Below are 14,254 nucleotides of genomic sequence, written 5' to 3' on the forward strand. Positions count from 1 at the left end.
ATAACCCAGTGAAGAAATGGGCAGAAGACATGAATAGACACTTCTCCAAAGAGGACATCCAGATGGCCTATAGGCACATGAAATGATGCTCAACATCACTCATCATCAGGGAAACACAAATCAAAACCACACTGAGATACCACCTCACACCAGTCAGAGTGGCTAAAATGAACAAATCAAGAGACTATGGATGCTGGTGAGGGTGTGGAGAAACGGGCACCCTCCTACACTGTTGGTGGGAATGTAAACTGGTGCAGCCGCTCTGGAAAACAGTGTGGAGGTTCCTCAAAAAACTATCCATAGAACTCCCTTATGACCCAGCAATAGCCCTGCTAGGGATTTACCCAAGAGATACAGAAATGCTGAGGCATAGGAGCACATTGTACCCCAATGTTCATAGCAGCAATGTCAACAGTAACCAAAACATGGAAAAAGCCTAAATGTCCATCACCTGATGAGTGGATCAAGAAGATGTGGTATATATACACAATGGAGTACTACATGGCAATGAGAAAGAATGACATATGGCCATTTGTAGGAAAGTGGATGGACCTTGAGGGTGTCATGCTAAAATCTACATTTTAAAACACCTTGGCAAGGAACAACCCTCAAATCTCAGTGGTTTCACTCACCAAAAGTTTATTTCTTGCTCAAACGACCTATTCACAAACAGCTTGCAGGAGCTTTTAGCTGGGTGGAGTCACCCAGAGACCCTGTCTGGCAGGGACCCAGGATCCCTGCAGGGTGGGGGGACAGGTGGGGATTGGGCAAGAGGTGCACAGGCTCCTCAAAGCTCCCTTCCAGAAAGAGCACACTTTGCTGCCACCTGCGTATCCTTGGCAAAGCCAGTGCCTCGGCCAGGCGCTCCCTCAGCAGCGATGGGGAGGTGCCATTCCACCGTGTGTCTGGGAAGAAAGCAAAACCAGGGATATGTGCTGAAGAGCCCTGGTGACCACCACAGGGACCCATGAGAATGCAAATAGATCGACTGGTCTGAAGGTCAAGGACGCATCTCTCGGAAACACTGAAATGTTGAAACATTTGTGCTGAGATTTAAACAATGAGACGTTTTAGATGAGTTGGTGGGAGAGATGTGAGAAGATGCTCTGAACAGGAATCAGTGTGTGCAAAGACCCTGAGGAGGGACGGCCTGCTCATAGATGGACCTGAAGCCAGGAAGAGCATCCGGGAGAAAGGCAGGGAAGAGCATTTCATCACTGCCAGTGTTTGGAGTGTGGACTCATGTGGGGATAATGTGTCAAGTCTGTTTTATTAACATTTTCAAATTCTCCAGGGGAACTGCACCCCTTATTGCCTGCACTCTGGGCTGACCACTGGCCTGCCCTTGACCAAAGAAGACTGCAGGGGCAGGAGCCAGGTGGGATATTGGGCAGACCATCTGGCAGGGGCTGAGTCTTACAGGCTTTATGGAAGTCCTGGTCTTAATCCTAAGAACCATAGGAAGCCATTGGTGGATTCTGCATTGGGAGAGTGAAAGAGTGAAAACTCTGGAGTCTTGGACATCACCAGTTTCTAAAACCTGGGGTCACTCTCGGCATGGAGGCAGAAGCAAAGAGAAGGCTCTTGAGTAAATGGGAGAGATAGGGCTGATAAAGTGGAAGGTGAGTATTAGCTTACACCAGTGGCCACGTCACCTACTTGCAAAAGCTCTTCACTGCACACTGTAGAGTTAGCAGGGAGAGAGTCCAAAGCAGCAGGGGCACTGCTGTTCTGGCATCATTTTAGCTTGTTTTCTCTGATAAGTCTGGATTCCACTCTTCTTCTGCTTTTAAGTTTATTTATTTTAAGAGAGAGAGAGAGAGAGAGAGAGAGAGAGAGAGAGAGAGAGAGAGAAAATGTAATTGGGGAAGGGGCAGAGAGAGAGGAGAGAAAATCTCAAGCAGGCTCTGCCCCATCAGCACAGAGCCTGATGCAGGGCTCAAACTCACAAACCATGAGATCATGACCTGAGCCGGAATCAAGAGTCAGACACTTAACCAACTGAGCCACCCAGATGCCCCTGGATTCCACTCTTGAAAGTTGCCTCATACCTTTCAATATGGTCTTTAGACTCATCAGATAAAAGATGGGAAAGTCTGAAAGCTGTATCTGCTTATTCCGGCATACAGTGTGGTAACTCTTGGTGACTGTGAGGTCATCAGCTTGTCTCAATTTTATTCAATGATAAACAGTGGATGAGAGAAGAGCAGGCAGTGGGGGAGGGGAGCGATGATTCAACTGTCCAGACGGGAGATTCAGGCTTTTTCACACCCCCTCCAGCCTTAGCACTTTTGAGGAATCCTCCATGATAGAATTTATCTACCAAGGCTGGGAAAAAACTAGCAGAATGGTAAATATCTGATTAGAGAAAATGTCTTGTAAGCTGCAATTCATATATTGCAAGCAATAAAAGTGTAATTGTTTTCTGACAGTGTACATTAGCTATGCATAGCTTATGTCAATATAGTACCAAGACCCTAGGGTCTAGAAATCTTTAATGGCTGCTCAGAAATATCATGGAGCTAACTAAGGGAATGAAATCAACAAGGTCCACCTGGGGGGGGGATGAACGTCATTCCCAGAGATCCCTTCATGGGAGAGACCTTGGTGAGGTGTGAGAGTCCTATGTGCAGCTGTATGTAGTTGAAGGAAAAGTGTCCCTAGACTGTTTGAGAAGGGCACTCAAGGGCATGATTCTGGAGGATGTGGTTGAGAGGCAAGTTGTAGCTGCTATGAATTGGGCCCATTTGGAGGTGGAGACACCTAGGGCTGGTTGACAAGGAGCCTGGAGATCAAACCCAGATAGAGGTCTGGCTTCACTGGGGACAGTGTGGTATTTTAATGTCAGGGCCATTGGAGGCAGCAGTCTGTCATCAACAGACATGAATACCTGGGTGTGGGAGAAGGGTATCTGGTGTTGGAAGGAAGCCGGGAGAGGTGAGCGGTGGCTTTGGGGCTGGAGTATGGTTCTGGTGGTCAGTCCTTTCCAGCAATGACCCAGCCAGTGCTGAAGGTGTGTGTGTAGTGGGGAAAGTGGGGTACAATGTAGGAGAAAGAATACACAGGAGGAAGTGGAAGAGAGGGGTCTCCATAGAGCAAGTAGGAGTTCAAGGCTCAATCTAGGTGGACTGCGTTTAGGTCAGAACTCATGGAGGACTGAGGTGCTGTCCAATAGAATCAGTGTGAGCCATAAATATAACTTTTAAAAGCTTTAAATTTTGAATTCATTATAGATTCGCAGGAAGTTGAAAGGATAGTACAGAGGTTCTGTGTGCCCTTCCCAGTTTCCTCCAATGGGCACATCTAACATAACTATGGTAAAATGTCAAAACCAGGAGGCTGACATTGCCACAGTGTATGTGTATACAACTTCGTCCTTTTAGCACCTGTACGCATTCACGTCACCACCTCTGCAGTCAGGGTGTGGACCTGTTCCGTCTCCACAGTTCCTCTCGTGCTGCTCCTTTATAGTCACCCCACCTCCCTTCCTCTCCCCATCTCTTACCTTGGCAACCACAAAACTGCTTGCCTTGCTTAATGTCATTCCAAGAACCTGATATAAATGAAATCATCTGGTATGTCATCTCCTGAGATGAACTCTTTTTCCCCCACTTGGTGTGATGCCCTTGAGATCCATCCAAGTTGTCACATGTTTCAATAGCCCATTCCTTTTTCTTGCTGAGTAGTATTCCGTGGTGTGGAATACAAGGTGTGCAGTACAAGGACTGCTGTTGGTCACTCACCTGCTGTGGCACATTTCGGTCATTTCCAGTTTTTGATTATTACAAAAAAAGAAATGCTATGAACAACTGTGTATAGCTTTTTGTGAGAACACCCATTTTCACTTCTCTGGGGTAAATGCCCAGGTGTGTGATTGCTGAATCGTATGATTAGTGTATGTGCAGACTTTTTTTTTTTTTTTAAAGAGACGGCTTGTTTTTACATCCTACCAGTAATGTCTGGGATTTCCAGTTGCTTTGCATCATTGTCCACATTGGGTGTTGTTCCAATTTTTACTTTATCTGTGCTAATGGTATGTAGTAGTATTTCATTGTGGTCTCACTTTGTAATTCCCCAATGGCCAGTGATGTTGAACATTTCTCATACACTTACTTGCCATTATTTTTTAAATGTTTGTTTAAAAAATTATGAGAGAGAGAGAGAGAGAACATGAATGAGGGAAGGGCAGAGATAGAGATGGAGACAGGGGCTCGAATCCATGAACCACAGATCATGACCTGAGCTGAAATCAAGAGTGCGATACTTAACCAACTGAGCCACTTAGGCACCCCTTATTGTCATTCTTATATCTTCTTTAGTAAAATGTCTCTTTCTGTCTTTTGCTGCTTTTTCAACTGGCTCCTTAGATCTTTGACTCATTGTCAGTCCTTGGGGAAAAGCATTCAGTCTTTGGCCATTAGGTGTGAGATTAGCTGTAGGATTTTTGTAGATGTTCTTTATCAAGTTCAGGAAATTTCCCTCTATCCTTAGTTTTCTGAAAGTTTGCTTTTTCCATCATGAATGAGTGTTGACCTTTGTCAAGTGGTTTTTCTACATCAGTTTATATGATTGTGTGAGTTTTCTATTTTTGGCCTGTTAACATGTTGAATCACAATGATTGATTTTCACATATATTTTTAAATATTTATTTATTTTGAGAGGGAGAGAGAGAGGGGAATAGATAAAGAGAGAGAGAGAGAGAGAGAGAGAGAGAGAGAGAGAGTGAGAGAGAGTGCACTCATGTGAGCAGAGGAAGGGCAGAGAGAGGGGAAGAGAATCCCAAGCAATCCCCACGCAGTCCATGCAGAGCCCTACACAGGGCTCGATATCACAGGCCTGGGATCATGACCTGAGCTGAAAACAAGAGTTAGATGCTTAACCTACTGAGCCACCAGGTGCCCCTTATTTTCAAATATTAAATTAGCCTTGCTTCCTTGGAATAAACTCCACTTGATTGTAGTATATAATTATTTTTATATATTGCCAAATTCTGTTTCCTAATAATTTTTAAGGATTTTTGTGATTATATTCATGTGGAATGTTGGTGTTTAGTTTCTTGATTTGTACTCTCTTGGTTTTGGTATCAGGGTAATACTGATCTTATAAAATGAGTTTGGAAGTGTTACTTCTTTTCTCTGTTTTTGGGAAGAGATTGTGCAGAATTGGTGTTAATTCTTCTTTATATGCTTTGTAGAATTCTCTAGTGAAACCATCTGGGCTGGTGTATATGTTTTTTGGGGATTTTTTAAATTACTAGTTCAATTTCCTTAATAGTGATAAGGCTTTTCAAATGATCTATTTCATATTGGGAAACTTACAGTAGTTGGCGCTTTTCAAGGAACTGGTCCATTTCATCGAATTTGTCAAATGTGTGTGTATGATTTGTAGTATTTCCTTATCATCCTTTTGATAGCCACAGGATCTGTTTTCTGTAACCTTTGCCAATTCTGGATATTCGTCAATCTGAAAGGTGAAAAATGAGTCTTATGGATTTAGTTTCCATATTTTTTCCATTTGTTTTGAAAGAGAGAGACAGAGAGAGAGAGACAGGAGAGAGAAAGTGAAAGTGAGTGGAGGAAGGGCAGAGGGAGAGGGTGAGAGAGGAGAGAGAATTTTAAGCAGGCTCTGTGCCCAGCGCAGAGCCCCCTGCAGGGTTCAGCTCACAATGACCTGAGCTGAAATCAAGATTTGGACGTCCAACCAATTGAGCCACTCAGGTGCTCCTAGTTTCCATATTTTTAACATTAAGTATGTGGATCATTTTTCTGTTTTTGTTTATTTAATCCTTTGTCCTTTTCCTTTTTACCTGTTTATCTTTTTCAGATTGATTTGTAAGTATTATTTATAGATTATGAATTCTAACCCTCTTTTTGTCCTGTATATGATACATATCTTTCCAGTTTGTATTTTTCTCTTTATTTTTTAATTTTATTTATTTAGTTTGCTTTGCTACATGTTTTTAATTTTCACATGATTAAATCAATTATTATTTATCTGTAATGCTTCTGGAGTTTCATACTGTCTCCATCAGTAATCAGTTGCAAGAGATAGAACCCAAAGCCAACTAATTTGAGGGAAAAAAGGGAAGGGTAGATGGATGGATAGAAGGAAGCAAGCAAATAGACAATGAATGTTGGCTCGTGTAACCGGGTGCTGCCATGGTAGATGTCTCTGCATGGCTAGATCAAGGATCTCAACAATGTACCGTCAGGGTTCTGTCTCTCTTCTCTTAATTTCAACTTTGTCTGTATCTGTGTGGGATATCATTTTGTAAAGCAGCTAGGCTCTGGTTCAATGTTTAAAAGACTGCTGGCAATCCCTAACTTACACTCTAAAGGTTTACAATCCAAAACTAAAAGACTTGGGATCTGTATATCATACCCCATGGAAGGACTCAGAATGACCCTGCTTGAGTTTTGTGCCCTCCTTCTTGAATCAGTCCATGGAGATGGGGTATGCCATGATTGGTCACTTGCCTGGTTCTGTGGCTAGTGACAGCATAGGGTACCCTGTGTAGTGACAGCTCCCTAGAAGAATACTGGTAGAAGGCAGGACTCAAATGAATCCTCTAAACATGTCACTTTTAGAAAGACCTTCCCCAGCATAAGATGATAAAAAAAAATAGGTTGTTTTTTTCCTAATATGTATGGTGTCATTATTTTATGTATAAATTTCTTTTTTTAAGTTTATTTATTATTCTGAAAGAGAGAGAGAAACAGAGTGTGAGTGGGGGATGGGCAGAGAGAGAGGGAGACACAGAATTTGATGCAATTTCCAGGTTCTGAGCTGTCAGCACAGAGCCCGAAGCAGGGCTCAAACTCATGGACCACAAGATCATGACCTGAGCTGAAGGTGGGCGCTGAACTGACTGAGCCGCCCACGCACCCCTGCATATAAATTTCTGACTCATGTTGGAAAGTGAGGGAAATAGAGACAGAAAGTCAGGGACAGGGAGAGGAGAGAATGTGGGGTGATGTAGGCATCTTTTGCTGGATGTTCTTATCCTGGAAGAGAACATGATCTTGAAACTGTTTGGTCATCATAGCTTGATCACTTTCCTTCTCTGTTCCTTGAGTTTATGTTGAACTACTAGGAATCCTATAAGATTAGGATGGTGGGAAAGGCAAGGGCCTCATCTAGCAAAAGACTCTACATGATAGGCATTAACATATACCTGATTCAACTTGTCTGAACTCAGTGCTCATGATTCTAAGGGACATCTGGGCATCCAGATATTACATGACAATGGCAGTATAGAGCAGGATCCAGGAGCACCACAGGTGTCCCAAACTATTTGAACATCAAGGGAAAGGTATACCTTGAATTCCTTCCCAGAGCCTTGTCAGGGGTGCAGGGAAGAAGGGTGAGCCTCGGGTAGGAGATAAAGGACACAGGCAGAGGACGGGCCATCTCACTACCTCCTGTGTGTGTACTCAGGTCACCTGTGGGGGACCCAGCCACGGACATTTCTCTCCTAAAATACGTTCCCAAGTGTTCACTGGAAGCTTGCTTATTTTATTTTTTTAACATTAGAAGAATCTTTTACAAATGATTCTCTAGTGCTGAAAACATATTATCTCAGGTTCAACAATTCCTTCCATTTCACCTCAGTTTTTTTTCTTCACTGGACTCATAGAAAAAAATTTTTTAAGCATTTTAATTTTAAAAGCATGACTGTACAATCCCATTTATGTGAAATTATTTCATTGACGATGATCCTGTCTATTGATCCCTCCATCTCTTTGTACGTCAACTGTCAAGAATGGTTATTTCTAGATTGCATTGGGTTTTTTACTTTTTTGCTTTCATCTTTTAAAAATAATAAGCACTTATCAGTTTCTATAAAAGCAGTAGACTTACTCCTTTTAAAGAATAAAGTCTGTGATGAGAAGCGTCCACCGTCTGCTGCCTAGAGTTGGGTATATTTCCCTCAGTATGCAAGTAAAGGTTGTCTGTCAGCAGTTACTAGTTGTAACTTTGTGGTGAAGTCTACCCAGAGCCACAAAGGACCTTGGCCAGAAACGGAGGGGACAGGAGTAGACACCCAAAGAGAAGAAAGGAGTAAGAGACCTAAGTGAGATAGGTCTTCCAGGTTGCAAAATGACCTGTGGCTTTGGGAAAATGGCCTCCCATACGTCTGTGACAGGAGACTGCTGGTTGCCGTCACCTCTGCTCCGTCTCCTCTTTGTCTTTGGACTCTTTGCTTATGCCCAGCGTTAGGCTTCTTTTATATCCTGCCCTGTGCCTAAATCAGCATTGTGCATCCAGCAAGAACTCAATAAATGCATAACGGATGCTCGTTTCCCAAGGGAGTCACTCTCCCTAAATTGCACCCTTTGTCTTTCAGGCTCACAGGCTTTCAGCTGCCAGCCACCATCGTCAGCGCTGCTACTACGCTGTCTCTGCGACTCGTCAGTGACTATGCAGTCAGCGCTCAGGGCTTCCACGCCAGCTATGAAGGTAGGTGCCTCGTGGCCCCCACCGTGGGGGCCTGATGCGGGAGGTCAGAATGGCCATGGGCGGGGTCGGGCCGCTCTCCGCTGCAGGGAAGGGATGCTTCAGGTTCAGAGCCTGTCCTAACAAGGCTGCTCTAACCAGTAACTCAGTTACCAAAATTGTCTGTGCCGTGTTCCCAGGAAGCTGAAAACTGTAATCAGAGCTCAGCTGCCGTAATTCATCCTGAGGGCCTGGTAGCATCTATTTCTCTGTCCTCTAAATACATTTTGTTTTGTTTTTTATTTTTTTAAATTCTGTTTTCTACTGGGCTTAATTGTCTAAGGTATCTCTGCTTGGGTTTGGAAATAAGAGAGATAGAAAGCCTAAGGAAAAGAGAGAAAAAAAATAAGTAGCAGAAAAACAAAATTCTGCTCCACATAGTGACTGCAAAGAGTCCGTTTTATATCATTCAGCAAAGAACAATCCATTTTTCCTTAATAGCACAGATTAGGGCTTCTTGGTTTGAGTTATGCAAATAATTTCCACTTCTCTCAGCTTGTTTAAATATGGTGTTGGCATTCAAATTAATACTAATATCTTCAGATTATACACTATTATTATTATTAACTTTATTATATTAGTTCAGAAGGTGGTACTTCTAGATCTCTGTCATTTCCCTAGGAAATTTACATCTCATTAATAGGTAATTATGCTGCTCTTGGCTAAGATCGCACCGCTATTTTGTGTTGAGATCATTAATAGGCATATTTTAAGACTGTTAATGATAATTAATAACAGTAATGACATAACCCCCTAGCAAAGCATGCAGTTATTCAAAAGCTTTCTTTCCCTTACCTCCAAGAACTTAAAGAATAAGTAATGCATTCTTGCATGAAGCCACAGTGATATAGAAATAGATACACCTTCATCCTGGTGAGAAATAAACTGTTGGAAAAGGGCAAGTCCTACCTCCTTGGCAAAACCCAGCCCTGGTAGTAGGGGTGTGAGAGGCAGAGTCTGATGCTTCGACCTCAGCATTTGAGGACTCCTGAGAAAGGTCTCAGTTAGTCTTAACCAAAGAAAGAAAATCCGTAGAACATTCTGCATGCCTTTAACTGAGGGCTCCTGACATAATTCCAGATCACTTTAACTGAGGGCTCCTGACATAACCACCATCTGTCTCCTTTAGTGGAGGGCGCCTGACAAAGACTTAAGTGTCACTAAAGGTCTCTTGAGATAGTCCAATTTCTTTAGAAAACAGAAACAAAAACACAAAAACAACGATCAGTTCCTCCTGATATCAAGCCTGTAATCTTGGTCATTCTAGCTACATCCTCACCCTGAATCTTTGTCCCCAACCCAAAGTAATTCTCTCCAAGTTTGAGTTACAGCCTCTTCAGAAGAGTCCTCTTGAGAAACTCCTTACAGTATCTCTGGCCATGGGTTCCTTCTATGACATGCTGGGCTTGGGGAGACTGGCTGTGTCTGGGGATGGTGGCAGGATGAGTCAGTGATACCAGAGGTGATGCCTGCAGAGATGCTGGGAAGGGCAGACCCAGGGGGACCTGGCCGGGCCCTCACCATGTCCTCATTCATCAGTCATAGATATTTATCTGAGGCCTGGATTTTCATAAGGCTTTAGGAAATAAGTGTCTTATTGATTCCTAACTACATTGTCCCCCCTGTAGAATAATGCCAAGGACTTTTCCACCATGCAGGGCATATCTAAGGTTACATTTGCTGAGGCCTTTTAAATCAGAAGTTGTATGTAACCTGGACATGAAGTGTCTACCCTTGAAATTAAGGCCAAAATTCTGAATATATATGGATATGTGTATTTTTTTTTTTTTTTACAAAAGGTCTAGAACAGAGATCAACAAACTATGGCCCTCTGGCTAAATCCAGCCCATGGCTTGTTTTTGTAAATAAAGTTTTATTAGAATGCAGCTATGCGCATTTGTTCACATACTATCAATGACTGCTGGCAGGTACTAAAACTTCAGAGTCAAGCTACTGCTGCAGAGACCACATGCCCTATAAAATATAAAATATTTAGTCTCTGGTGTTTTACAGAAAACGTTTGTTGACTGTTTGTCTATAGCTGCACTATCCAAAGTAGTAGCCATTCACCACAGGGGAATATTTCCATTTAAATGACTCAAAATTAAATAAAACTTATGATTCATTTTCTCACTCACACTAGCTTCATTATCAAGTTTTCAGTAGCCACCTGGTGGCCACCATCCTGGACAACACAGGTAGAGAATCTCCATCACTGCAGGAAGTTCTACTGGAAAGAGCTGAGCTAAAGCTTCCATCGGATCCATAAAGGGTCTGTGATTCAAATGAGGTCATGAAAGAGTGAGAAACAATAGTGGCTGACGGGTCCCTCCTTCCACCTGCCTGGCACAGAGGAGGCAGGAGGATGCTCAGGGTTCTGCTGCAGGACCAGTGGGCCAGAGGAAGGGCCTCCCTCGCTCAGCCACATAACGGTGACCTTGGTAGTAAGAAGACAAAACCTTGCAGGCAAAGCCCAGCAAACCGTGGACCAGTGCACACAGGTGGCTGTGGCTGAGTGAGTCCCCGTGCAATCACCCGCCCAGGGTTTCTGCCAACTCCAGTCTGTGTGGCTGCTGTCTTTGTGCTGCCTGGCAGTGTGGGTGTAGATGCATGTGCTAACAAGGGAGCCACGCACAGAGAAGCCAAGACGGGGGGGCTCTCTCCAAACCCCATTGATCTGGCCTAGGAACTGGACCATGGGGCCATCTGAGCATTTGAAAAAGTGCGAATTGCACAGACTTCTGGCACACCTAAAGTGGAGGGGCAAGAAGTGGAGAGGGTGGCAGGAACCAGTAGGGGCAGCCACTGCTGGGAATAAATGATGTGCTGCATGCATTCACCACCGTGGTCTGGGCCTCTCACTGGACTTATCAACAAGATACCAGATAATCCCACATTTGGGGATTTGCGATAAACACTAGCTTCTTAGGCCTATCACTGACTCACTGACCTTGGGCAGAATTTTTGGAACTACCCGGGCCTCCCTGAAGGGGGAGGGGGAGCCTCGGTAGTCAGAACGACTGTGAAGATCCGGGTCTCTGGGAGAGAAGTCAGCCCCTCTCCGTTGCGCAGTCCACCTTAGCCATTTGTGCCTGACAGTCTTAGAAAGACAGACAGACTGGCTCCAGAAGAGGACAGCCCCCTACCGGCCCGGGCTGCCCCCAGCCAAGACGGCCCCCTTCCATCCTCTAGTCAGGATATCGCCGCATCCATTTAAAAAAACATCAAACATCAGGGCCCTGCTCTCCGTAGCTCCCCTTGGCTGATGTCCCTGAAAGTCTGCTATCAAAGCGAGTTTGTCTCCTCCACTGCATTGAGAGAGTGAAACACGCCGATAAGGAATTGAACCGCTGCAGGGGTCTTTGGAGATAGGTGACGCCAGGTGAAGAGTGTCAGCCACAGCAGCTGCTGCTTCAAGGGAAAGATCAAAACGGCCAATCGTCTAACCCCTGAGACGACAGAGGATGCTTGATTTCTAATCCCTGGGGACGAGAGTGTGGGCCGAGGCCACAGACCGGAGGGAAGGGGATCAACTTGTATTAAGCGCTGACTGTATGCCAGGCACTTTACATACATTATCTCACTTAATCCCCACGGCAGCCCCGCAGACCCACATCGCTATCTCTATCTTACAGATGTATGAGCGTGTGTGACTCGAGAGTTTTGTGTTCAGCTTAAGGCTGCTTGATGGCCAGAAGTTTTTAGGTGGCTTCTCTGGCACCAAAGACTATACTGTTCTGCGCTGCACTCCCTGCCAAACTCCCAGAGTAGGGCAGAGATTGGTGACTCCATTTCATGGGCAGGTAGACTGGAGCTCATCAGAGGCAGGGGAGGACACAGGAAGCCTGCCTCAGCTTCAGTGCCCCTCCAGGCTTGTGTCAGGGTCATCCCGGGGGAGGCAACAAGAGATGTGTCCAGAGTCTCTAAGCTAGGGTTGCTAGATAAACTACAGGATGCTCAGTTAATCTGAATTTTAAATTATTCAGATGCAAAAACTTGACTATTTTTAAGTATAAGTATATCCCAAATATTTCATGGGATATACTTATACTAAAAAATTTAACAGAGTGTCCTATATATTTATTAGCTGGCTCTAGTAACCCCGTTCTTGGCAGAGTCCCCAAGACTTCTCACTTCATTCGCCTCCCCCTCCTCCTGACTTCCAGATCTGCCCCCCTCTCCATCCTGCTCTGCCCAGCTAGGGCTGCCCATCCACTGCAGAGGGTCCGGCCTCACCTCTGCCATTCCAGTGAGTGCATATTTAGGCAGCTCTCTGCACATGCACATAGGCACCTGCGCATAGATGTAGATTCATATGCATTGGGAATTATGCTATATATTCAGTTCTATAATCTGGTTAATGAGGACAGGGTTTTTCTGTGTTCATCAAAGTAGCCCTGCTTTGTTTGTCCTTCCTAATGCATATCAGCGAGGGGGCCATTGTGGTTTGCATACATCACAATTACCTAACCAGTAGTCTTCTGTGGACACTTAGGTGAAGAACATTCCTGTACTTACAACTTAAACCCTCATCTAATTATCTTCTTAGAATAAATTCTTGGAAGCGCAATTGCTGGGTCAAAGAGTGGGTAGATTTTACATTTTAATACATACTTCCACAGTGTTCTTAGAAAGGTTATATGATACACACCTTCACCAACAACACACTTGGGTCTATCCCTCTGCCCCTTACACTGCACGTTGGTGAGTTTTAAATCAGTTTCATTGATTAAAATGGGTGAAAAATGTAATCTCATTTGTTCTTATAATTTGCATCTCTTTGATGACAGGGAAGGTTGAACACCTGTCATCCATTACTGGCCTTTTGTAGAGCATTGTGGAAATGGCCCATCCCCACCTCTGCCCATTTTTCTGTTGAGGTGTTAGTATTTTTTCGTATCTCTTTTTTGAGAGTGGTTTTTGCATATTAAAGATATTAAAGTTACGGGTTTCCTTTTGAGGTGCAGGAGTTTGAATTTTTATGCCACCGATTTTAAATTAAAAAATTTTTACTTTTATGATCTACCTTTGGTGTCATGCTTGGAAAGGCCTCTTCCACACCACGATCAGATAAACATTCATTTAAATGTTCATCTTATTCTTTTAGTTTTATTTTTACATTGCACTCTCAAATTCCATCGGAATTCAGTTGTGTTTGTCTGGCTTTGTTGACAGTTTCCGTCTCTGCCCCACCGATGCTCTGTCTGTCCTTCATTCTCCCCCTTTGAGTACGTGGAAGCCCGTCACTTTTCAGTTTGCCCCCAGTGATTCTCTCCCTGATATTTCAGCCGTGTCTTCAGGCATTATGTCTCCAGCCTAGCTGCCAGACTTCTCGCCGTTTTCCACACAACTCTCAGAGACTGTGTGGGAATGCGTCTGTCTATTCCAGACAAATCAGCAGGTAAATAGGAGTTATTAGAAGCCGATCAGAAATGTCAATTAGATGAGAGGCTCTGTGGGTTTTAAATGCCTGATCTTGGTTGCACCTTTGCGTTTTAGGGCCATTAATCTCCAGCAGTCCGTCCGACACTTTGGTGAAGGAGAGCCCATCCCTGAGTATGGAGTCTTAGTCGATCAGATCTATTCAATCATCGAGATCTGAAAATGGGTATTTATTTCTGCTTAGCTAAATCTGTCATCTTGGGATCTCACTCTCAAAATATAGGAGGCTTCCTTAAAAATCAGGCCTATTCTACTTCATTTATTATGTCCACAGAATCTAGAAGGATGAAGAACACTTATTTTTGCAAATTCCCTG

General features: G+C 43.9%; 1 protein-coding gene across 1 annotated transcript in view; it reads left to right on the forward strand.

The window, feature by feature from the left end:
- Window positions 1-14,254, forward strand: part of CSMD2 (CUB and Sushi multiple domains 2) — a 590,124-nt gene that overhangs the window by 96,148 nt on the left and 479,722 nt on the right. The window contains exon 5 of the mRNA XM_029945853.1: window positions 8,348-8,460. Within this exon, the coding sequence (XP_029801713.1) occupies window positions 8,348-8,460 (113 nt within the window). The remainder of the gene's footprint in view (window positions 1-8,347; window positions 8,461-14,254) is intronic.

This window comes from Suricata suricatta, chromosome 8, assembly GCF_006229205.1.
Source record: "Suricata suricatta isolate VVHF042 chromosome 8, meerkat_22Aug2017_6uvM2_HiC, whole genome shotgun sequence".
NCBI classification, from domain to species: domain Eukaryota; kingdom Metazoa; phylum Chordata; class Mammalia; order Carnivora; family Herpestidae; genus Suricata; species Suricata suricatta.